We start from the raw sequence: 25,063 nt of genomic DNA, 5'->3' as shown, positions 1-25,063 counted from the left end.
GAAAGTGGTGCATACACACGTCTGACCTCATTACTCTGCAACACTCTACTGAATGGGGCAGTCATAGATATTCCTATTTCCACATCCCTCCATGTACACATGTGGTGACATCAGGAATATCCTATCTTGGTTTACTCTCTCGAAAACACAGAACCGCCTTTAGTTTCTGGTTTAACCTTGTATTAATGGTGAAAATGGCTCTTCATTACCCCAAAACTATCTGAAAAGTATTCATTTAGCTTCTGGCAGTATACCAATTGTACTATTCGAGTTGGACTCAAAAATTAATTCAGAAACCCCTCACACAGCAGCACGGCAGTGCCACTTTTCCCTCAAGGTAATAACATTTGAACCCCGTAGCAATTTATTGAACATTGCATATAACAAACCAAATTAAAATTTTCACAGTGATATTAGCATGTAATGAATGTGTGCTAATAATGGAAACCAGTTGCAACAAATGTATTTTTGTGTCGGGTGAGATTGCTATGTTAAATGAAGTCTCCACCTAATAAACACTATGGCCTGTACAGGATAACGACAAGCCGAACTGGTTGCACTAACAGAAACCCCACCTTCTGCTCCTGGGCAATCTTCTCGAGGAGGGCCTCCTGCTTCTTCACTTCGGGGCCTGCCACGACAGGGGCAGCGGTCCCCGGGGGCTGGTGTCCACCACCGGAAGCAGCAGCAGCAGGGGGCACTGCAACCTTGCCCGACGTAGCCGCAGCAATTTCACGGTCCTCCTTCTTCAAAGCCTCTGGGTCCAAAGCGGCCTCGTCCTTGGGCGGTCGCTCGACCACTGGGGCTGGCTTGGCCAATGGAGGAACCACAACCTGCAAAGAATGAGGGAAACCGGTTCTCGTTCAGATAGAGCCCTGAACCGCAGTAAACACAAGTGATTTCCCTGGGTAACTGCCGGAAAATGCAATTGCTCTGTTACTTTTAAAAGTCCCAGCCTCCTTTGGGCAGCTGCTGGCACCAACTGATGTATAACCCCCAATGCAACTTTTCCTGATTTTGTGTGCTAGTTGCCAATGTGCATCATCTCATGCCTCACTCTTCATACTTGCAGGCTAGAGCAGTGGAAACGTATTGCGCCAAATGCTTCCAAAATGAAATAATCAGCATGAATGAAAACAATGTTTAATTTTAGTGTGTTAGAATTCTTAGGTTACTCCACGCACTTTCTGGGGGCTAACTATTTATGTATGCATGCATATTTGTCCCTAGACATTTTCCCTTCTACCCGGGGGCCTCTGGGTAGTCCGTGGTTGAATGGTTAGTGCATCGGGCTGCTCTGCTGAGGTAACAGGATTCGAAACCAACCACTGGATCAACATAGGTCATCGAGTATGTGTGAATTTGTACATACGCGCCTCCTTCAATGAGGTGCATTCACGCCGACATGGGTCACTGTACATGTGGAACAGGGTAGGCACCGCTGTTCGAAGAAACTCTTTGTTTGGCGCCGAATTGGAGCACTGGGTATGAGCCACTTTGTCTGTCGTGGCCTTCAATGAACGTCTGTGACGCCAAGTTGGGTAATTCAATATGTGCCACAGGAAATGTGCCCCTCTACAATGACGAGAAAGATCCCTTAAATTTTTGCAATGCTGAGCAGAATCGAACTCGCGTCACGATAGTTCATCAAGGACAGCAACCCAAATGCAATTTGCAGGATGTACCACAAATACGCTGCTTACGTGCCCCTCTTCAATGAACTTCTTGCCAACCTGGTTCACTGAGTGTGTGCCACTGAGTGTGCGGCAAGCGAGGCAACAATTCTCAGCATTCGCAGGCACTGGCGCGCCGCACTTCTCATCTTGGAAGCCACGCGAGAACTTCTCGGCAATACCACTAGATGGCATAGCGTGTCCTGAAAGAAGTGGGGGAAGCTCACAGTAAAACTGATTATGAAGAATGACTGAGGAATGTGGAAGAAAGTAAATGGCTAGGAGGGTGTTGAGGTATTTGTACAGAAAAAAAATGTGCGTCCTGCAGGACCTTTATCAAGGTTTGTCCAATCCAATCCCAGTGGAGGAAAAGAAGTAGGAAGCTTACCAGCAAGTATATGACTGTATGGTGAGCAACATGGCATTAAGGACTTCAAGCACAAAGTCAGAGAGGCTGAGACAATCTATCGGGTGATGGCAATGAAAAAGAAACCTGTTCCAAGTAACTACTTAAGAGGAAAAAACAAAATCAGGAAAGAAAGTCTATGATAACTCAAAAGAAAGCTTATTACTTTTCAATGCAAGAGCAGGATGTCTTAGAACACTCATTTATAAAGTAAGATACAACAAGGAAGAAGAAGCATGTGCTTGCTGCTGTAAAACTAGAAAAATTATGGAGCATGTTTTCTTATAATGTGAAGATATCTGCCCAGCAGTCGATCTAGGCAGCTCTGGCCTCCTTGAAGCCCTTGGGTTCAGCGAGAGCAGGGGGAAGTAAACATGTCTACAAGAGAGATCAGTCAGAGGCGAGTGGAAGATTGGTGGATGAAAAGTAGGGAAACGACAAACAACAGAGGCATACAAAAACAAAATTCTCAGTACGGGTTCAGAAAGTTTCATGATAAGTATTCTTCAAGAGTTTTTTTTTTTTTGTAATATAGCTAGGACATTAGGCAATATAATAGCAAGAGCTTGGTGGCGCAACCCACCACCCTGTTCCAAAAGGGATGCTAATAGCATCCATCCATTCATCCATCCGAAGTGCAAAAGAGGAGATCAGTTTCCGCATGACGAGTTCCTCAGCATTCGCACTCCCCGACGCGCCATGCATTTCGGAGACCACACACAGGCTTCGTGGCAACGGCACTAGATGGCACTAAGTGTTTTTAGGGAAGCGCAAAAGAGGAATCCGCTGCAGTACATGCCTCATACATAACTCGTTGGGATGGTGGCAATATTCATTGTATTCATTCAATGCTAAACACATTACCTTCGACAGTCATTGTGAGATGGGTTTTGCCACTTTTTTTGTGTTCCACCACTACTGAAACGTCCTCACAGGGATGGGGAATCAAATGCATCACCTCATGTGATGCAACAGAGCACTGTGGCCCAATGATCCCTTGCTTCAGGTTGGCATAATGCGAGAGATTTGTGAGCTGTGTGCTTAGTGAATGAAGCAGAAGCAAGTTGTAGCTGAACATGTATCAATAGTTTTGGTTAATGGCATCCTTTCACGGTAGCAGCGAGAATTTTTGAGTTCTTCGCTGCCAGCGGCATGAACTCACCTCCTTGTGAATGGAGGGTTCAACAGGTTCTGGTGGTTCCAGCCGCTTCTCTGCTACTGTTGCTGCTGCAAAAGTGGGTGACATGGGCACTCTGTTATTGATGGACAGGTTTGACAACATACTGAGAAATTGAGCAGCACTATAAAGGTCAAAGATGGACACGTACTGTGATAGCATGCAGCGCTGATTGGCTCACATTACAACTGTTCGTTTTAAGGAATCTACACTTTTCGTTATGGAGAAAACATTGCGCTTGTTAAAAAGAAAAAAAAAAGAAGGAGGATAAAAGCAGGAAGCATCAGAGGACAATAAAGTCGATTGATAGCAGATCTGTTGAGATATGCTGCTCAGACATTTATTGGTTAGCCGACTAGGGCTATCCAAAAAGCAATTGTTGAGCTTGAATCAAATATGAATCAAATAGCACCACTGCACAGTGCCATTTAATAGTGAATTGGATCAAACTCGAAATACTTTCAGAATAGTTGTCAAATAATGAACCGTTGTTTTCACCGTAAATATAAAATGATGCTCACGTCCTAGTATTCCTAACGTTTGCAAGTTTCAGTTACTACATTGTGCATTATGAAGTGTCATTTATTGAAGGATAGATGCAGCATTAGAACCAAAAGTAGCCGTCTCTTTGCACAAACAGCACTATTTGGAGAGTGCGAATGATCACTGCAGAGCTGGTTAAGCCTAGCTTCCCAAGTAACATAGCCTGCTCCATTGCACAAGTTCTCATGTTTGAACGTGAGGGCGTTAAGGGCCCCGTGTCGCAGAAAATGCGGCATTGGTGTCCAGCCTCCAGCAATGAGGAAGAGGAGGAAGTTTGGCACGTGACTCAATATCTTCTGAAAGCAACGTCACAGGAGACAGGCTGATCAAGGTATCCAGCAGCAGTGGTGTCATACATGTGATGTAAAGCAGACTAAACGTACACCTATAGTTAACTTATGATGAGCGCTGTCTATACTAATTGAAAACGAAGCCTTTGGCAGCATGGGGTGAAAACCACTTCCAGTTTGCTGCCAGGGTTTTCCCCCTATTCGTAAAAAAATTTCCGCAAAATGTCTTTTTGTTGATTATGCTTATTCCTGATGTGTTTCGCACATTTAGATAGAAAATAAACATTTTTTGTGGGTATTTATATGTCTCATCCTTAAAGGGTTAAGTTCAATGGTGACAGGATGCGTGATTTATCATGACTATATTTAAACTGTATTTACTTATTAAGCAAGTACATATTACTGAGGTTTTCCTGTAATAGCAATTTTCTAGTGCTCAAAAAGTTTGAATGTCCAGTTTTCTTCCAAAAAACAGAAGAGTTTTTCCATTTTTATAGAAGGTGATTTCTGTGGGTTAGCATCAGCTTGTTTAGGCCAATCTCCACGACAAAAGAAAGTGAGGACCGCACATCCCGTGACTATAAGCAGCATTCCGCGGTGCCATTGTTGACAACCGGGTCGACCACGGTGATGCTGACGATAAAGAGCGGGCACCTTCAGACTTTCACATTCGACGCCGTTTACTGCCTCTTGTAGGTTCTTGAACAGGGAGGCCCACAGCAAGTTCCCGAGACCTAAATGCAAAGCTAGTCTTGTCATGGGTCACTCAAAACTACAAAAAGAGGCTAATTTTCGCTAACAAATGGTGTTTGGAACGAGGGGCCACCCAACGGCGCTTCTGAAATGGTGGCCATGAACAACGGTCATCCCATACACCCACCGTCATTTCTGAGGTGGTTTGTCTGCTTTCAGAGTGTTGTGTGACCACTGCAAATAGATCTCCATTGATTCGGTACGAAACCACAATTTTAATCGTGAGCACCCGCTGGACACAGCTCGGATTAGGCCTAACGGGCTAGATGGTGTGGCATTGATGAAAATTAGTCATCAGCAGACGTGACAATGTCCTGCAAGCTGTCACTGAAAGCTTGTCGCTAAATAAGTTCTTAGGGGTGGCTGATCAGCGATCGATCACAAGATGACGCGTACGGGTTAGATTGATGGCCACTGAAGCGGCGTTCAGGTCTGTGGGCGACGAGCCGGCAACTACAGCAAGCATACCTGCCACGTTCATCTGTGTGCTTAAGCTCGCATTAGGGATGAAAGCTCCAAACTAGTATGTGAATCTGTGCATGTGAACACTCCACACACGTATCCAATATGATCTGCGTGCCTTCCAGTGGCTATTCGTCCCGGTCTTTGCATATGCTTCAGTGCTTTCCATACACGCTGCTTTTGTGCCAGTAATGTCGTTGTCTGTAGACGTTGTTGTGTCTAGTGCCAATGCATGCGAAAGCAACCGAGAATACAGCTGAACCTCCTTATAATGGTACTGGTTTTAACAATTTATCAAATATAACAATGAGCAGCTGATGCACCATCAACATTTGTATGTGTTATATGGTCAAATAAGCTGCTTACTACAATGCTCCCATGCCAAATTATTGGCTACAACAATTAAAATCTGGCCACAGGGTGTATGATCTTAAAGAAAAAATTCACAGACAATTCATTAAGGTTCTCCCTAAAGCTCGGGATACATGGAGCTGACTTTCACGGCGAACATCGCCCGGCACAAATAGATGCGGCAGGACGATGCCGATGGTTCACTGGCATCACTTACATTCAACGAAACTGGCGGATGTAGCCGCACACTCACCGTGCATTTGTCCGTGTTGCCAGGCTCTAGGAATGTGTATTTGGATACGAAAAAAAATATTAAATAGGCTGTTTATTGTATTATTTGTCTTTAATGACTAAACAACTTGGAAAGAAGTTACATAGAGACGCTTACAAACGATTTCTGCACATTTCAATGAGCTGCAAGCATTTTAGCGGGCTGGCTTTGCGCCGTCTGGCTACGTTGGGCGGTGGCACCGCGAAGCGCAGGCAGAAGGATTTGTGGTTTTCCATTTGTCACATTAGTTTACTTTGTGTAAAAGCACATTGTGGTTATTCATGTTTGCTTCAGTTTCAGTTCCTGTTTTAAAGCCTCCTCCAACAACAAGCATTTACTACTGCAGCCGGAGAGGATAGAATTATCGGTATGTGGCGGCCTCTCAGCGGCTCTCGTTCTCGATGCCCTAGGCATTCCGTGCACCACCTGGGCCCACACAGATGCAAACAGCCACAAGACCAGGCCTGGCCGGCTTCTAGCTATAACCTGTTGTCGCTCTTTTCTCTCAAGGCACTCGAGCAGAAGGGTCTTGTGGTTGTTGCAGAGCAGGGGTGTTTTCTCACCGAAGAAGCACAAAACCAAGCTTTGCAAGCACGCATGCCGACAGCGAGAAAAAAGAAGACACAGCTTCGGGCACCGCAAACGAGAAACTGCTTCGTCCCCTATACCCGAACCCGTATGGGCGGCACCATACACATAAGAAAGACAATAATAAGGAAAGTAGTACAATGCACACACTACCTTGCGCCATGGAACCTTCAATCGGGTTGGTAAAAAAAATGGCACCGCACTTATAATTATTATCTGTTTCGTAAGCACCTCACTTAAGTTTCTAGAAGAAAAATAAGCTTACACAAATTTGTACTTTTAAACATTCAATATCTGGCTGTAATTATCTACGGGCGTCCCTTTCACGCACAGAGAGCCCGAAAGTAATGGCTGATGTGGACAATTTGTCCTGTGCAGCACATTGCAAACGGAGCAATGTGTAGCGTGGCTACCTCGCTAATCGTTAATTCACAGCAGCCACTGCAAACAGACCTCCACTAATGCAGCACTTTCTTTTCATGTATAGTATCATCGGAAACGCTTGCCGTATGCCATCGGTGAACAGATGACACGTGCTACTCTGGCACCAACTCATAGCCATTGTTTCCACAAAGCAGCACTAGGCTTTTTTTTTTCTCAAGCTTTCGCCTTACCCTACTACTCCACTTTCCACCTCAAGCTTTCACTGCAACTTCCTCCTCCGCTTCCCTTCTTGCGCTCTCTTTGCTATTCATCCTCTGCTGCACTCCACACTCTCTCTTTCATCCTTCGCTCTGCTCGTTCGCTTGGCTATGCCAATGCTCAACGCAGGAATGGGCACTTAAGAGGTGTGCTCGGAAATACGCTAGATCCCGTGGGGGGGGGGGGGGAGGAACTAAACAACATGGGGCCCTTTTTTACACCTGCCTTTGTGTCGCACACACGAAGCCTACACACGTTAGCCTACACATTTGTGGGCTAACCTCTGTATGTTCGCCACTCCCAATCGTTGTACTAGAGCAGCTTTTTTAAAAACTACCGTATTTACTCGCATAATGATCACACCTTTCTGTACAAAAATTGACGCAAATTCAGGGGTGTGATCATACACGGGTTAAATTTCCTGTGAAAAGAAAACTTTTTTCTTTTTTTCATCCCACGTTTGCTGCGGGATGACAACACATCAACAAATAGGCGGCTGCCGCTGTAACAGTGCGGAACACCAAAACAAATATGGTGGCCAGTGGAGCAAGCCGAATGTGCCAAACGCGATTTATTCTTCTTCTTGTGAGTACATTACGCGCATTGAAACAGTTTCTTCCGTATCAGTAATAAATAATATCGTTATTATCGGCAAGTTTGTGGCAATGACATAGCCATGACAACTTTGAGGGGTCAGAGACAGATGGGCACGCTTAGCTGCCAGTGACAGAAACGCATGGCGGGCACGCTGTGGAAACTGTGGCCATTTGTCTTCCCTACTATCTTAATACGGCATGCTTACGCTACGGGTGGGCGAATATCTTAGCTGTGTTACAAGTGCCGGCGTATGAATAGGGTACACTGCTAACGTATTAGTGTATATGTGGCTACTATCGTTGCCGCACGCGATTTGTTGCGTGCCCACGAGTGCAGCCAAGAAAAATCGAAAAGCACCTTTTTTGTTGTTATTGTTGATCACAGCCGTTATATAAAGCCAAGGCAAGTTTGGTCTTTTTTTTTTTCATGGAAGTGCGGAAAGTGATGAAAAGAATAAAATGGGTCATCTGCTTAAGGATGTTTGGTGCATGCAGAGCACTTTGTATGCAGAGCACTTTGTGCTTGAAGAGTCGTTCACATAGCATTTGACAGATGGTAAGCGCGATCATCATTAGCTAGACTTGGCACAAGACATATCGCTGCAGCAAGTTCGGGGTGTGATCATTACATGGGAAAGAAAAAAATATAATTTTACGACAAAATTCAGGGGTGCGATCATTACGCGAGTGCGATCATTATGCAATACGGTAACAGGAGCATGAAAGGTGCGCTTTAGCAAACAGATGTGTGCACACACCATCCCTAATGCCATACTTCAACGAATGTTTCTTGAACGCAGCTGCATGCATTTTGGTACAGCAGTCGACTGAGTACGTCAAAATTTCGCATGCGCATGAATGAGAAAAGTTGGTCCAAAGCTAAAGCCTCCTTGTTAAAAAGGCACTGCTACACATTTTGAACATGGTAAAAAAATGTTTGCAGTCTATAGCCACTGCTGCGACAAACATGAAGGCCAAATTTCATACCTCTGCGTGGTGCAGAAAGCCCACAATCTCACATAAGATATTGCTAATTAAACTCTGCAAACTTCATATTATGCCTCAACTATGACATTATAAACCCCTGCTGCAGCTCATAGATGCCAGCCACGGGGCGATTGTTCATAATTGTAAATCATTTTGGAGAGAAAGCTTGTGCACATGTGAACACCCCTCCATTCTTCTGACAAAAGGGAAACAGCGGTCCCACCTGTCCTGTCACTGTACCTTTCTCGCTTTGCACCACCTTTGTGAGACGTCAGGCTTGAAGGGTTGCCATAAGGGCAGTGCAAAACCAACTAAAAAAGGAGCAGCAGGCAGGACAATGCTGTCAGTGCTACCCCATCTAAGGAATCGTTGTGTTGAGGAGGAACGGGTAAGGTAAACACTGCAATCTTTGTGTATCTGCATTATTATTAAGGTCCTTTTGAAGAATTTATATGGAATATATTAATTGAAAGCGATCACATTTACTCCAGCATGTTCTCAGCTTTAAAAAAGAAAAGATGACAGAGCTCACTGATACCCGCAACTTGCAGAGGTCGCACAACCAGGTTGGTTATGCGACTGGTGCAAATCGTCGCTTTGGTCAAAAAGAGACCATTTGCTTTTCAGTCACGCAGTCAGTTGCACAACCTCTACCAATAGCCGATGCGAATATGCCCTCACAGGTCCCTTTTAAGTCTAGTCATTTGTTTTAGCTAGCTTGCCTTCAAACATATTGTCAAATATTAGTGACGGCAAAGAACACAGTAGCAATACTGTGAATGACAAAACTAACTTTTATTGGGCGAACCTGTGCCCACAAAAACAGGCTACACTTAAACCACAACGATAGCAGCAAACATAATAAGAGATCGACAAAATCAAGCACGTCGGCTTTTATACATCAGTCATCAAAGGTTCCAGAGTAGTCACTGGTGCCCGCGTGTCTTGCAGAAAGTTGTACACCATTCGTGTCACATGTACATGCAATCAGATTACACAAGGTCAGCTGACAACAGACAGTGGATAGAACCATCGATAACATTCAAGGAACTTCCGATACATGCAGGTATGTCCTGCGCTGTGCGATAACATCTGTTAGGCGGTGAAACGTGGTCACACTATAAAGAGAAACAAGTACACTTGTCAATTTGCTTACGCTGTACGGCCTTGGGTGACAGAGCAGCTGCAGGTGGAACCACATCAGCCTTTGGCGACAGCGGCTTTGCCAGATCAGGTCCAGGTGAGGCATTGGCCAACTTGACATCTTTTGCTGCACCAAAATAGAGAAGGAATGGCAGAACAATGCAACCGGTGCACCAGAATGACTTAGTTTTCAAGCTTTTCGTTCGCCTCACTGAAGAGCCCAACCATGGCCAATTAAGAAAAGCTGCATTGTCAAGGTCCTTTGCAACATTCTAGTGGACAGTGTGATTTCACAGACTGACTCTGAGCAAAATTTACCTGTTGTGTCTGCATTCCACTATAGTAAACTCTTTCCCTACCGCGCCAACTAGGTAGTGTTATACCGCTACCGATAGTGTGAAATGTCGCTTTCGAAACGTTCCACACCGCTCACGGAAACATTGTGCCATTGGGTGTGAAGGAGAATTATACTTTTGTTTACTAAGCAGTTCGCTTTTTTCCTGCCAGGCAATTATTTCTGAACATGCTCCGAAGTTTTGCGATCGTCAAAGTTGAAAGCAAAATGGCCGCCTCCGAGAGTGGCACGCACGCTTGGAAAGATTGCAGATCTTGCGATTCCGCTGTGTCTGCGGCTGATTTTATCAATGGATCGAGCAGCAGCGAGTCTCAGGATGCTACCTTTTCATTGGACTTTGACTCCGAGAGCAACGACATCGCTAGTTAGCCCTTAACTCTTTCGGGACCGGGGAAAAAACAGGCAATTCTGATGGGTGTCAAAAATTATTTTTTATTACGAATAGTCATTACGCTATATTGCTGCAATGTTTATCAAAATGTAGCTAATTAGATGGTCTTTCATGCATAAAGAAAGGTTAGACTTAAAAGTGATATATAATATTTTTTAAAAAATCTCAAATTCAAGATTTGCTGAAAGAACAACATAAAAAAGTTGGAAAAGTCATGGATATACAAGTGGAAAAACATAAAAAAAATTCAAGATATACAAAATGTGCTACAATGCCTCCTTTCTTGCTTGTGAAAATTTGGCACGCGTATCTACAACTGTCTTTTTTTTGTGTGAAATCTAGCTTGCACCAGTGGTCAGCCACTCAGGTCCCACGGTTCTTGTGCCACTCGACAAAGCAGTTCCGGGCAGTCGTAAAACACAAGTGAACTTGGCATGTGCTGCAAAAGACATTAGTTTTGAGCTCGATTTTCTTCTGCTCATAGCACAGCTTGCAGTTTCTGCGTTTTGCCACTTTTTCCGGCTTGTGGAATGCATGTTTTGCGACGGGTGGTGGAGGCGTGTGTGCTTGCTTGGCACCGTCAAGATTCAGAAGCTGCCGAATGAGCTCTTCTCTAAAAGCTAGGTGGTCAAACCCGGCAGTGCGTGCCAGCTCAGGAATCTCTGGGTGCAATGTGCGGTGAGCTTGGAAGAGTACAAAACTGTTCACACATGCAATATCGATGCAGTGGAAGAACAGAGTCTTCCACCACCGTACGCTTCTCATGAGAACATTATAATATCCAATCATTTGATCCGATTTATCTACGCCTAGCATGCCAGCATTATAATCATGGATCAGCAGAGGCTTTGTTATAGATATCTGAGTCCAGGAGTTTTGCCTTCTTTCCCTTCTTTTTGCGGTGACCGTGTCATTTGCAGTATGAACCGTGCTCATCATGTTGACAACACGCCGGTCTTTCCACTGAAGGTACAGGATGTTCTGATCGCGCAACCATCGAATGTCGCCACGTCGAGCTTTTTTTTCCCACCGTGCACCCTTCAGTTCGGCAGGAAATCCTCGGCGATCCTTGTGTGTGGTTCCGCAAGCCAATGTTTTTCGGCTGAGAAGATGACTGAACAGGCTAGTAGAAGTGTAAAAACTGTCCATAAAGATCCTGTAGCCCTGATCAAGATATCTGTGACACAGCTGGCAAACTACGTCGCAAGCTAAGCCATGGGGCCCTGGCTGCTCACGCTTACCGGTATACACACTAAACTGCACAGTATATCCGGTGCCAGGGTCAGCTAGGACCCACAGCTTGTAGCCCCATTTTGTTACTTTATCTTTGATATACTGTCGGATGCCTGACCGCCCTTTCGATTTCACCATGCGCTCATCCACGGAAAGATCGCGATGTGGCTGGAAAAGATTCGCTGACACTTCGTTCATGTGTTGCAGGAGCCACCACATGTATCGGAGCTTTCCTCTTGAACTTTGAGTGACATCGTCCAAGTCTGCAACTTGCAACATTGCGAGTAGAGCTATGAACCGGCGTCGCCGCATGATCCGTGGTGGGAGCAGACCGCTGTACAGATCTCCTACGTTCCAATACAGCTTCAGCCGAGGAACCTTCACAACGCCCATGTAAATTACGAGTCCGATAAACTTTAGCATTTCACTTGGGGTGACTTCTTCCCAAGATCCATCGGAACAAGCATGCGTTGGTTTTTCCAAAATGTGAGTCTAAGCATACTTGTTCGTGTTGTCACAAATTGTTTCGATCACATTCATCGAGAAAAACAGAAGAAAGAAGTCCAGTGCAGTCAAGAATTTCTTTGATCCGCTTCTGAGCGCCACGCCCACTTCTGCGTCCAAGTACACGCCAGGTTCCCGTCGCGGCGAAAACTCAATCCGCTTCTGCGCTGGCGGCAGCAGATCATTGCCGTAGCTTGTTGAGACCCTATCAAGTAAAGATAAAATAATGAGAACATATAGCGAGCCCGTTCACCTACTCCAGAAAGAAATGAATGTGGAACTATGCTCACCTTCGGCTACTAGATGAAGTCCGTGGCTCATCATCATCCGAATCGGAGTCCGAAATAAAATCGGAGCTGCCGAAGTCGTCTTCAGACTCTTCGCTGCTCGGTTCATCAAAAAAATCCGTTGCCGAAGCAGCGGAATCGCGCGATTGACGGCGTTCTTTTCGAGCGACCGGACGCGAGCACGACGCCATTTTCCACTGCGTCCGCCGCCGCCGCAATCGAGAAAATTCTCTCTCGCGTATCGCCACCTGCTGGAAATGAAAGAAACTATGCCGAAACCGAGAGTCTAGTTCCTGACGACCTCCTAGATGGAGCTACATGTCCAAGCGCGCGGAAATTTGAACGGGGCAGTGCGCGCAAAACCGTCGATCATATAGGATCGATGGCCTATGGGCCGGTCCCGAAAGTGTTAACATGGGCGGCCACAGCCAGGCAGGCCCAACTGTAGTTCTTACAGTTAAATTTTTGTAGTACAATACCAGGGGCTTTACGAATATTCAAAGATTTCAAATATTATCGAATATTACATTTTTAATATTCCTATTCGATTTTAAAACTAGGTACCATATTTACTCGCATAATGATCGCACTTCTTTGTCAAAAAAATTGACACAAATTCAGGGGTGCAATCATAACGCTGGTTAAATTTCCCACGAAAAGAAAAAAAAATTTTTTTTCATCCTGCGTTTGCTGCAGGATGACAACAGGTCAACAAGCAGGTGGCTGCCGCTCAACAGTGCGGGACACCAAAACAAGAATGTCAGCCGGCGGAGCAAGCCGAACATGCCGAATGCGCTTTTTTTTTTCTTCTCGTGAGTACATTACACGCATTGAAACAGTTTCTTCAGTATCAGTAATGAATAATATCGTAAATATTGGCAAGCTTGCAACAATAATGTAGCCATGTACACTTTTATGGGACAGAAACAGAGGTGGGTGTGCTTAGCTGCCAGTGACACAGAAACATACGGCGGGCATGCTGCGAAAACTGCAGCACCTGTCTTCACTACTATCCTAATACGGCACGTTTCCGCTAAGGGTGGACGAATATCTTAGCTGTGTTACAAGCGTCGGCGTATGAATAGGGTACACTGCTAACGTATCAGTGTAAATGTGGCCACTATCATTGTCGCTCACGATTTGTTGCATGCCCAAGAGTGCAGATGAGAAAAATCAAAAGGCACCTTTTTTGTTGTTGTTGACCAAAACCATTATGAAGCCTACAAATAATAAAGTCAAGTTTGGTTGTAGCCTTTTTTTTTTCATGGAAGCGTGGAAAGTGATGAAAGGAATGAAATGGAGCAACTGCTTAAGAATGTTTGGTGCGTGCAGACCGCTTAGTATGTCTTGAAGGGTCGTTCACGTGGCATTCGACAGATGGTAAGCACGATCATCATTAGCTAGGCTTGGCACACGACATATCGCTGCGACAAGTTTAGGGTGCGATCATTACACTGGAAAGAAAAAAAATCGAATTCTGATCACAAAATTCAGGGGTGCGATCATTATGCGAGTAAATATGGTATTCAAATATTTTCTAATATTCTAACGGATATAAATATTCGAAACTAATCGAATATATTGCTGGATATACGGGAGCAAACATGGCTTTTATCGTTTATTTCTGTCTAATTTAAGAAAGTGTGTCTGATCTTGTGCTGAATTTTGTGATAATTTTATACTGCTCGCGAAATTTTGCCTGTAAAACACGCTTAGCCACTGGACGTCGAAGCTTCTCAGGAAAGCCAGCCTCTCAGTAGTAAGGGGCACGGGTTTGCAAACAGCGAGGATGCACTCCTTTGCAGGTGCCAGCCCCAATCCTGAGCTTATTACTTGACAGCAAATGCGAATAGTGACGACTGGTACAGGGTCAAATGCCTCCGAGTTTACGGGAAATGGACGCCGTATAATAAGGCACAGGTTGGCGAGAACAGATAACTGGCGGAAATTACTCAATATCCAAAGCTAACATGAGCCACATACACAATCTTTTGGTATAACGGCTTACCAGTATAAGTTCTTTACCAATGCCAATGCGATTGCAATGTTCCAACATGTTAAAATAAACCAGCTTGCTAACAAATGCACATGCATATCATTAGTCAATATTCGATTCAACATTTAATGCTGAGTATTCATATTAGAAAATGATGTTCGCACACCTGTTTAATGAAAAATTTTGATTTTTTTATAATGCCTATTAGAGGACATTGCAAGTTGCTTATCTCATATTTAAAAAAGAATACTTTCAAGTAGATGCAGGCGTGTCTTTACTAATTTTCAATTTTATCTCACAATCTTGATTCTGGCAATTAACTATTTTATGACATACATCTCATTAGTACAACTTTTATGCGTGAATAGTGCATTCATTCTACTTTTTGTTTACATATTGCATAAAATATGCTGTATGCTGAGTGCTGTAGTTCCTTCAGAAAAAAATATCTGGCGTAACCTACAAAAAACACCATTTCCACTACAGTAGAGAAAGAGTTAACTTGTGTTTTCCATGTGTGCGTGCGTGTGTACATGCGTGTGTGCGTGCGCACACACGCACACACACACTTCTTCTTTTTGGCGGGAGTCTCTCCTAAGTTCTTCCTCTATGGTGGGGTCATAGGAACGCTGGTCGGAGGTGCCATCACGTGATTGTGATTTGGCACACTGGTGAGAGCACTGTCGAAGCACAGTATGTTCGAATGAACCGTCCCAGGTGCTTGCACGTTCGAATTACCGGGTGTTTTCACCTATTGGAATGCACATAAATTTGACGGGACCACGGTGTCAGTTCAAATAAACCGAATGTTCGAATTAGGCATGTTCGAATGAACAAGACATGTTTTCCACCCTACTCCTGTGACAACTCTTTTTGGGATTGCAGTGTGTTTAAGAAAAACTAAATAAATAACTATGAAGTAATTTGCTTGGGCTCCAATTGTTCTTTTAGTGTGATGCCCGCTATGGCAAGCATACTAAACCTCACACAGCCTAGCCTTCATATTTGACACACAGAATTTGATGCCAAAAAGCTCCCAATTCAAGTGCTGGAAACCCAACTTAGAGCCCACACTAGCGTTTTTGATATGCTGGAGGAAGTTTTCAGACGTGGATAGTTCAGTAAATGAATTACTAATTAAGTAGTATTTACTGAAGTAATTCATTTTTACTCAATTATCATTTCACTGTTTTTCTTTTCGTACCAATATATCTCTATGGCCAGAAATAAATGTGCACAAGTTGTAATAATTTTCTTTGATGTGGAATGCTGTTTGTGTTTAGTGGGATTAAACCTCAATATGTATAACAAACTTGAATAATGGAATTCTCGATACAACAAAGTATTTAGCTTTTTATAATTTCTTGTCTGTGGAACACCATGTATCTTGAATGTCAATATAAACAAGTGTGTTTATACATGCCTTCAACATAATGATATTTCACTGCCGCTGCAAACAAATACCGAGATAATAAATAGAAACTTCTGCAATCAGAATATATTATACTGTTACAAAATGTGTTATACAAACGAAGATACAGAAAGAGGTTCCAGAGCACCAAACTATAAGGGGACCTCCTGTTAGTGCCTAAAACTAATAATATTCACAGCAGGGTAAGACGTGCGATACACAAAATAGTAAAAGCAGAAAATAGAGAAAACGCAATACAACCCAATTCCATACATACAAATGAGTTTGTGCATATTACTCTAACGTACAAAAGAATAATAGAGATTATGCTGATAGATAACAATACAACAAAATATAAGTATTATGACTATTTACAATGTATATTTAAAGAAATGAAAAGGACATGCAGAATATAAGTAATGTCTAGTATGTTATACAAGCATAACTCAGGATCTAGTGCATAAGTGTTTCTGTGAAAAAGGTGAGAATAAATCAACCACACATATTTAAAAAGTAAGAACTTCCATTTTAAAATGAGATAATGAACTGGTCTGTTTGATGCGAGCCGGGAGGCAATTCCAAAATGATATGCAGCAGAAGCAGATTGTTTGTCTTGCGCAGTTAGTTCGTATTAAAGGTAAAAGCTAATTATGATAGCAAATCTAGTTGTATTATCGTTAGCAAGCTTGAATCCACTAGTATGTTACATGGCAAGAGGTTATTCATGGATGGATACAAAACGATTACAGCATGAAATTTTTACAGTGGAGCAATTGATAATATTCAGTAATTGCGAGGTAGTTGAGAGGCACTGCAACGAAATGGACTGAATCTGAGAAGGTGAAGGTGAGCGCCTCTCAGATGAAGACTCGCACCGCAGCCGCACTGTAGAGGAACTCGCGAGGCCTTTGTCACTGCAAGCGCCAATCATTTACGAAATTGTGAGAACTGCAGCTTCCTCACTGCTTCTGTGCAAAATATCAACAGGATATAATGATCAAAATTTTGCCTTCTGGACGGCATTCTCCATGCAGAATAATCACGAAATCGTCCTATCGCACCCCACACGCTGTATGCTTTGGGTGCAAGTGAAAAACATGCGAGGATCAGCCGAGAAGGATTGTAGCTTGATAAGTGCCGTCTCCCCACACGAGTGAGGGGAAAAGGTGTGAGGGCACCATAACACGATCAAGCGTGCGCGAGGGAGGCTAGCTGTTTGGCGCATGTCTCCTTTTCTAAAGAAGCCGCGGCTGTCAACGCAGCTGAGCACATACGCAGTCTGCACGCCCTATTTTAGAAGTAATCCGCCATGTTTGCAAACTGGGTGTGTCGAGATGGCGTGGTGGCATCATGTGTGCTGTCTTCCGGTACATTTATTAATGAGGTTGCCTAATCTCGATTTTTGGCATTGAAGCAAAAAGCAGACGAAGCACTCGCTCCCTGCTGCAGGCGCTTTTCATGATAGCATTGTCTCACTGCTGGCAACACTACCAGCTGCGAGGATGGGGTGGACACAAAAGTGTGGCTGGCTTTGCCTTGTGCCGTCAATGTGAAGATATTGTCGACACGGCATCAAACCACATCTTTGGCTATCGACTCTCAAATTCAACTAAATGAATTTTTTCTCACCGGAATTTGTTTTTTACAACTGCCCGATTATTCAGAGAATTCTACGGCCCCTTTCGAGTCAGAAAAATTCATCAACAGCAGTACTTCCTAGCATAAAAGGTCGAATTTCAGTATAGCAAAATTTTTATACGTATAGAGAAGCAAAGTGTCGATTTTGTCAACTTCGTCGTATCGAGGTTCAACCGTACATTACGGCAGAGTCCTTTCAGGGCTAGTACCCATGGTGTTTCATCACGCTTTGAATGTGTGCTTGTGGTGATGTGTGTCTGCAAAGCATTGTTAAGCTTTTCATTTACTCTCCTTTTCTTTCCTCTCGAGAGTTGTGCTACTTTACGAGCTGTGGGTATAGGATAGCGGGCTGTTGAGTTCCCATCTATCGTTCTTAATTCAACAGGTTTAAGGAGGGACGCTGGTCTTAAAAGTAGAAAATTGCGGGGGAAAAAAATCGATTTTTCGGAACTAGTTGTTTCGGCATCTGTAATGCCTAATCTACACCGTATCAAAATGGTTGCCCTAAAACGCACTCTAGGTGTCCGAAAAAGTTATTTTGACAGCGTGGACGGCGAGAAACAACCCCAAAATCCCGCTGAAACACCATAGATCACGAAGCTATTCTTCCCACCGCTGAGCGCCGCCATCTTGGTATCGTTTGAAAGCTCAAAGTTGGCTATTGTACGCTTCTCAGTTCCTTGCATCTTCGCCGACAGTGGCCACATAGAAAAAGCGCAACCATAACAACAATCAGGGACCGGTCTGACGAAGCTCGCAATGCACACGGCCTTCCTATTGGCTCAGTGCGCCAACGAGATGAGAAACGCCTTCTGATTGGCTGTTGCTATGGCAACTAGGCCTAGCAGCAGACGAGTTTGTCTACTAGGCCTGGCAGTGGGTCGCTTCGAAAACTGCTGATACGCCGTTTCTTTGTTCATCGTATTACGAATGTAAGCGGCAAATCGACCCTCACTAAAAAAAAGAAAAGAATGAAACTGAACACGCGTCCGCGAAAAGCGAAATGCAAGCCGTGCCTGCTTCCTAAGGCAAGAAGGTGGAGGCGGTTATTCCAAGGTTCAGACAAGCCGACAAGACTGCGCTGGAGATAAGTCACTGCGTCGGTTGCGCAATCTTGTACCGCGTCGACAATAACGCAGCCGGTGAAGTTGAACACTGCACTCTATCCCTGCGTGTAGGTTTACGTTGAAGACCGCAGACAATGTGCCGATGCCTATTCACGTGTCTCTCACATGTACGTGGGTTCGTGCTGGTGCATTCCAGATTCTGTTAGGAGCCTCTACGTGCACTTAATGTCTACATCAGCGAAAGAATTTTGCGTTTCTAATTATATTGTCATTATTATTTCTCGGTTTTGAAGCCTGAAATTTAATTTTCCTAGTTCTTTTGCTAGTTATTTTTTCTTAAGTATAGCTTTTCTAAATTTTCAAATTTTGGGATCAGAACTGTGTCCTTGCTACTCATTCAATTATCGTCATTCTTCTTTTTTCCCTGAATGCAGGCGAGTCGGAGAGTGCACAAGAAATATTATATAGTGTCTTAGCACACTGAAATATTTTTGAAATCCTGTAGAAACCACCAAGAAGAATTCACATGTGTAAAGCTGCATGCAACTTTAGAATGTCATAACTTTGGCTAAAGTACAGGTACAAACATCCAAGTGCTAACTTGCAGTATTTGAATAGCCAGGAACATACATACCTTCATACTTTTAGCTATCGTGTTGCAGTACATTAAGTACATGCCAAATTTTTAACACAAGAAAAATTGTAACTACTTTTTTTATTGACTTTAGAAAAAACTTAATTGCATATTTGTAAGCAACAGACAAGATTAGATGTGTCCTGAAAGTGTCATGTTTCAAGAGCATTGCATGAATACAAAACCAACCAACCATGAGGCTGATGTTCCGTTTAAGCAGCAGTTCCGTCTAAGGGGCGACGCTTGAAAGTGAAAACTTCAAAGTTACTTTTTGGATGTGTTTTTTCTTCAAGTGCCTTTGCCTTATTAAAGGTTTGATGAAGTTTTCATGAATCGATTTCAGTAAATTTGGTGTCCTTGTGCTCAGAAACACGTGGGCAACATGCTGGTGCCTATTGGCTTTCCATTAGTTCAACTGACAAAAGAGGTAGTGGCAGTAAAACTATTAACACAATTTTCTCAACTTCGTTTTTTTTTTTGTCAAGTGCTTTTGCCTTACGAAAGTTTTGATGTTTGCATCAACTGATTTCAGTGAACTAGGTATGATTTTTTTAGTAATATCACAGCTACATCCTAACGCTTTCAGTTTTTTTCTTAAATGTGGTAGATTATTAATTAGATCAAATGTAGGCTAATTACTACCATATTGCTTTTTTTCTTCCCAACTTTGGTATTTATTTATGATGAGCACAATTATTTTATTTGTATTTGCTTAGCTTTAGGATGTGCAGTGGGCCTTTGGAAATGTCTGCATATTCTTAAAAACACCTTATTTTAATGAGAAATTACTAAAAAGGCCCGCAAGGAACGACCTAATTAGGACTATTGTATTCTGTCATATCTTTTCTTCTAAGTGAGATATTTGAAGTCTAAATACATATTTGAAACCAGCATTCTACAATATATCTGCACACAATATTTAGGCAAAATATGCTGAAAAATTAAAAAATAAGTTTTCATGACCCTCATCCCCCCCATAATAAGGACCTGACTGCTGAAATCGACTGCCCACCAAAACAAACCCTTTCTATCCTCACTGAGCTTGATCTGCATTAAACTTTTCAAGCACAATTAAAGCAAAGTGCTGCTACACGGTTTGACTTATTGTTCATTGAGGTGACTGACCCCTTGAACACCAGGCATTGACTATACATGCATCTGAAGTAGTAATCTCTCGTTTTAAAAGATGCTCCTGCAATAATATGAAAGCAAGGCATGAGAAAAGTCTTTAACTCTATAAGGCCTAACATAATTTCTTAAACGTAGAATTCGATGCCTAAATGCTCTACACGTTTGACACCTAATGCAAGGGTTCACCCACACAAGCATTTTTTATATGCTGGAGGGAGTTTGCCCCCATTTGTGGATAGTTCAGCAAAACCATTATTAATTACCATAATAATTATTTGTTACTTAATTATTATTTTATTGTTTTCCTTGTAGTATACTCACCATGGCCAGAAATGAATGTGGAGTAGTTTGAATTTTCTTTTATGTGGAATGATGGGGCTTTAAGAGGAAACTGGTATTGTTTTTATAATCACGGGCAGAATGTGGTTTCTATTCACATGAAAGCAGCACTAGTTGGTTATTCGTATTCAAGGCAAGAACTGTGCTAAAGGCCCAGATGCAGGCGAAGGCACATGAAAAACGGCACATTGGGCTGTGGGTAACGTTTTACTGGTGCAATCAGTGTTAGCCACTATATAGTTGTCTCGAGGTGGAAAACTATTGTTAGTCACAGTAACCATGCTTAAAATACATAATTTTTTCTCATTCTCTGCCCTCTTGCAATGCACGCAAGGCTGCTAAGCCTGCCCCTCCCAGCAATATGCTCTCAAGAGACCTTCTGCACACTCGTTCATGCAATGCTTTCCATTCTAAAAAAACAGTAAACTCGAATCTGTAAAATACACTTTGTTCTGCCATGCAGAAATAACTGAGCGGGCTTACGAAGCAGAGGAGCTGGTTTCGAGACCACCACGGCCACCGGGTTGAAGTGGCTGGGAGCAGAGCCCCGGTCGGGGGGCCGCATCTGGCTCAGCGTGGTCATTGTGCAGCCAATCATGATGCACAGGCCTGCCCAGGTCAGGAACTGTATACGAAACGAGGACGCTACATACACTCGAGTCTCGGCGCTTGTTAAGTTGAATCTCGATAGAACGAACATGGATACAATGAATTAACAGATATAACAAAATAAATCTGAGATCTTTCTCACCAATATTAGCATGTAACTAATGCAGTAGACATCCCTTAATTCGATTTTTCAGTCAATTAATTTTTATCCTGACCAAAGGTCCTGGCCGACGCCTATACATTTCTATGGGACCAGACTAATTATTTCGATACTGAAATTAGCCTTCCTCGGCTAATTTGAACTTGGCCGGTCACCACACACGCACCTGATCACAATGGTGACTGCGGTTCATGACTCCGCTAGCAGTCCTGGGGCCGTATTCTGTAGCGGTTCGCTTTGGAACCGGTTCGGTCTGGCTGTTACATCTGGATTACGTCACTCAGAGAAAGAGTGGAACGGGGCGGCGTGAGGGGAAGCAATCAACGAGCGGCGGTCTGCCGGAAGATCACGTCATCATTTTTGTTTGTACTTGGGGGAGGGTATAGCAATTGAAGGATGTTGCTGGTTTGATAAAAAAACATTGGTTTGTATAGAACACTCGCAAATATATTTTAAGTAATAAATGTGAGCTTGCGGCGCAGACTGCTACTGGGAGTTGTAATTTTATTTGTGTTGTTTTCTTATTCAGTCGCTAGGTGGTATAATAGATTATAGGTTATGCAAACAACTTGCCTCACTTTGTTTACGTTTTGGACTTGTTCACGTGCCGAAACTGAAACGATGTCGTCGCACAAAAACAGGCGGCTGGGTCCTCATGTTTCAGCAAGGCAGCGCGAAATACTCGTTTCATTTGTCGAGGAGCAAAGGCGTCGTGTGTGTTGGGCCAGCAGCTGACGGCGGCTTTCTGTTGCGCCGTGGATAGGAATCTAACCCATCCTTTTTCTTTGCCCACAACCGTAATGGGCTTGGCGATGGCTGTAATGATCCGGCTGACCGAAGGCTGCGACAGTGCAATCGCTTCTTCATTCCTGACGCACTGGAAAGCTCCCGGTGGCAAAATACCGCAGCACGCACAGCACTTTCATCGTAGTGTCGACACGACGAAATCTTTGAGGTCTGAGATGTTCTTCCAGCTCATCACAAAGACGTCGCACTATGTCTTTGGAGAGCCTAAAATGCCTTCGAAACTCTTCTTCGGCCATGCCGAACACGTCGTGTCGCTGCCTCTCATCGCGTCATTTTCTTTCGGCACTCACCAGCACTAGAACGAGTCGGCACTCACCAAAGGAGCCGCCATTGCCATCTCTGTCTCGTCTTGTCTAGGTGCCGGCTCATCAGCTGGCACGAGACTAGCCGGCAGCCACGGTTGTCCTAGCAACCCTCGACATCATGCTCGCCACCGCGCGCAACCCTCAAGCGAACCACTTCTCCACGGTTCCCCTCATAGCAGGGAACCGGTTCTTTTCAAGATGATTGTCAACCTATGTGACGTCAACAGAATTTGTCGTCCCGCCCACCAGGGATGACGACAACGAAGCGCCGACCAATGGCAACAGCCAGACCGAACCGGTTCCAAAGCGAACCGCTACAGAACACGGCCCCTGGTCGCACTTGGGGTACAGTGATCTTCCTCTCTGGTTAAACTCCCTGCCTTTCCTCTTCCTTCTGTCTCTGTCTCAAGTACAGTCACCTCTTGTTGAAAACAGCTATTTTTTGCCTACACCAGAAATATCTAAAAGTGAGAACAGTAGCTCACAATGATTTATAGTTTTTTAGTTTAGCAGGCTCTAACTCACGCTAAGAAAGTTTGTCTGAAAATTGCTTGGGTGGTGCACTCCATTACCAAACAAAAATTATGTTTGCAGCATTGAACCTCCAGAGCCACTTTAGCCAGTGTCATTGCCACTGCTTTCACAAGATGGCAAACACGGATGGTGACAGAACGAATGTTTTTGCACAGCATGATGACAAGGATGCACCGATTTCTGTTTGATTACAAAAGCATGTTCAAACAATAAGTTATTTTGCACATTAAGGTAGCAGTAACAAGCCGCGCCGCATGTCTTTAGCGTATATGTCACAGGACGAACTAGTGAAATGGTTAATCTAGGCGTGACCCACAATCCCATTTGTGGTTGTTGTGGAGGCATTTAATAAATGCAGACTATCAAATGCTCTGTAAACTGTCTGAAGGGTGACATCTTGTAGTTTTCAATAGACAGTAATAAAGCACTGTCCGAGGGTGATGAAGATGGACATCAGGTAAACAAATTTCTATTTTTTGAAGGCAAGGTCCGCTGGCTTTGTGTTTTTTTTATTGGCTGAATAAGGCACGCTCCTTTTTTTTACTGCACGTTCAATTTCTACCTTGTTTAGGAGCTCTAATGTCATTTTATGCTAGCTTCCTACTTTGGACCCATGTACAGTGGGCGCACATTTGTCTTTGAGGTGTTTCAGAATCGAAGCAGATACTGCCGATGAATTAGTGGTGTGTGTCAACATTTTTTCTGCCTCCTGTTCATTTTGATCAGCCTGATAACTCAATTTCGTTAGTCCTGTCAGGTCCAATTTGGCGGAACTCGAATGTATATGCTTAAAATGAACACGGATGTTCAACTGTAGTAAGCTAAAGAATAGACAGTGGGGCCAGTTGAAACTGATCTGTGGTTTGCAAATTACGGTGTAATGCAACCACATGGACAATAGTAAAAGACCACCTGCAAAGAAATTTCAATCTGGCTAAATCGGCTATAGATGAGTCCTATATGCTTGCTATATCAAAGTCGCAACCGACACTAGAATACCTTTGTTATATTTGATATCCATGCATACATTCACTACACATGGATATTGGTAAACATTCTTATTTTATTTCACTATATATGATAATTTGTTATACCTTTGGATAAATGCGGAATCTGATCTACGCATATTCACTTGACGCTGATTTCTGCAGTTTATCTTTCCTGTTTTATAATCTTTGTTTTATATCATCATGGCACTGCTTTCACCCAAGGAAACAAAATCGTTGCTCTCCAATTCTGGTTGTTCATTACGGTACATCAATGCGCGTAGTTTGTGCAAAAACCATGACAGCATTGCTGCCTTCTCTGAATCGCTCTGTCATTTTTTTTTTTCCTTTCTGTGTGCTACTGAAATGTGGTTAAGCTCTCCTGATGGCAATCTGTATGGTTTTCGCTTGCACAATTCAGAATATTGTCACGGTGATTCTGGTCGCTACAGCGGCTCGGCTATATTTATATCGTCTGAAATTAAGTACAAGCATAGATTTGACTTGTCTTTAAATGTTTTGAACTGTGAATCCATGTGGATTCAACCTAAAGTTTTCCCTTCTTGCAATCTTAACAATTTGATCATTGCATGCATTTACCCTTACACATCTTAATCTATCCTGGGTTTTCTACGTAATTTTGCCGCAGTACTCGATATAATTTCTACTGAAAACAAGGAAGTTGTACTGGTTGGTGATATCAATGTTAATTTATTGGACACATATAACAGCACAACAGCATATAGAGATTGCTTTCTTGGTTTTGGGCTTGAGTCTAATTTCATCCCCTACAC

General features: G+C 43.4%; 1 protein-coding gene across 4 annotated transcripts in view; it reads right to left on the bottom strand.

Moving 5' to 3' along the window:
• The window catches only part of LOC135905247 (putative sodium-coupled neutral amino acid transporter 10), a 111,990-nt gene that overhangs the window by 18,752 nt on the left and 68,175 nt on the right, over window positions 1-25,063 (bottom strand). For all 4 annotated transcript variants that reach the window (XM_065436255.1, XM_065436256.1, XM_065436257.1 and 1 more), the window contains 4 exons: window positions 21,352-21,493; window positions 9,896-10,009; window positions 3,242-3,306; window positions 576-833 (listed from right to left, as the gene is read on the bottom strand). In XM_065436255.1, coding sequence (XP_065292327.1) covers window positions 576-833; window positions 3,242-3,306; window positions 9,896-10,009; window positions 21,352-21,493 — 579 coding nt within the window. The remainder of the gene's footprint in view (window positions 1-575; window positions 834-3,241; window positions 3,307-9,895; window positions 10,010-21,351; window positions 21,494-25,063) is intronic.

This window comes from Dermacentor albipictus, chromosome 8 (assembly GCF_038994185.2).
Source record: "Dermacentor albipictus isolate Rhodes 1998 colony chromosome 8, USDA_Dalb.pri_finalv2, whole genome shotgun sequence".
Classification (NCBI taxonomy): Eukaryota; Metazoa; Arthropoda; class Arachnida; order Ixodida; family Ixodidae; genus Dermacentor; species Dermacentor albipictus.
The sequence above is the reverse complement of the archived record's forward strand: the minus strand, read 5'-3'. Positions and strand labels throughout refer to the sequence as shown.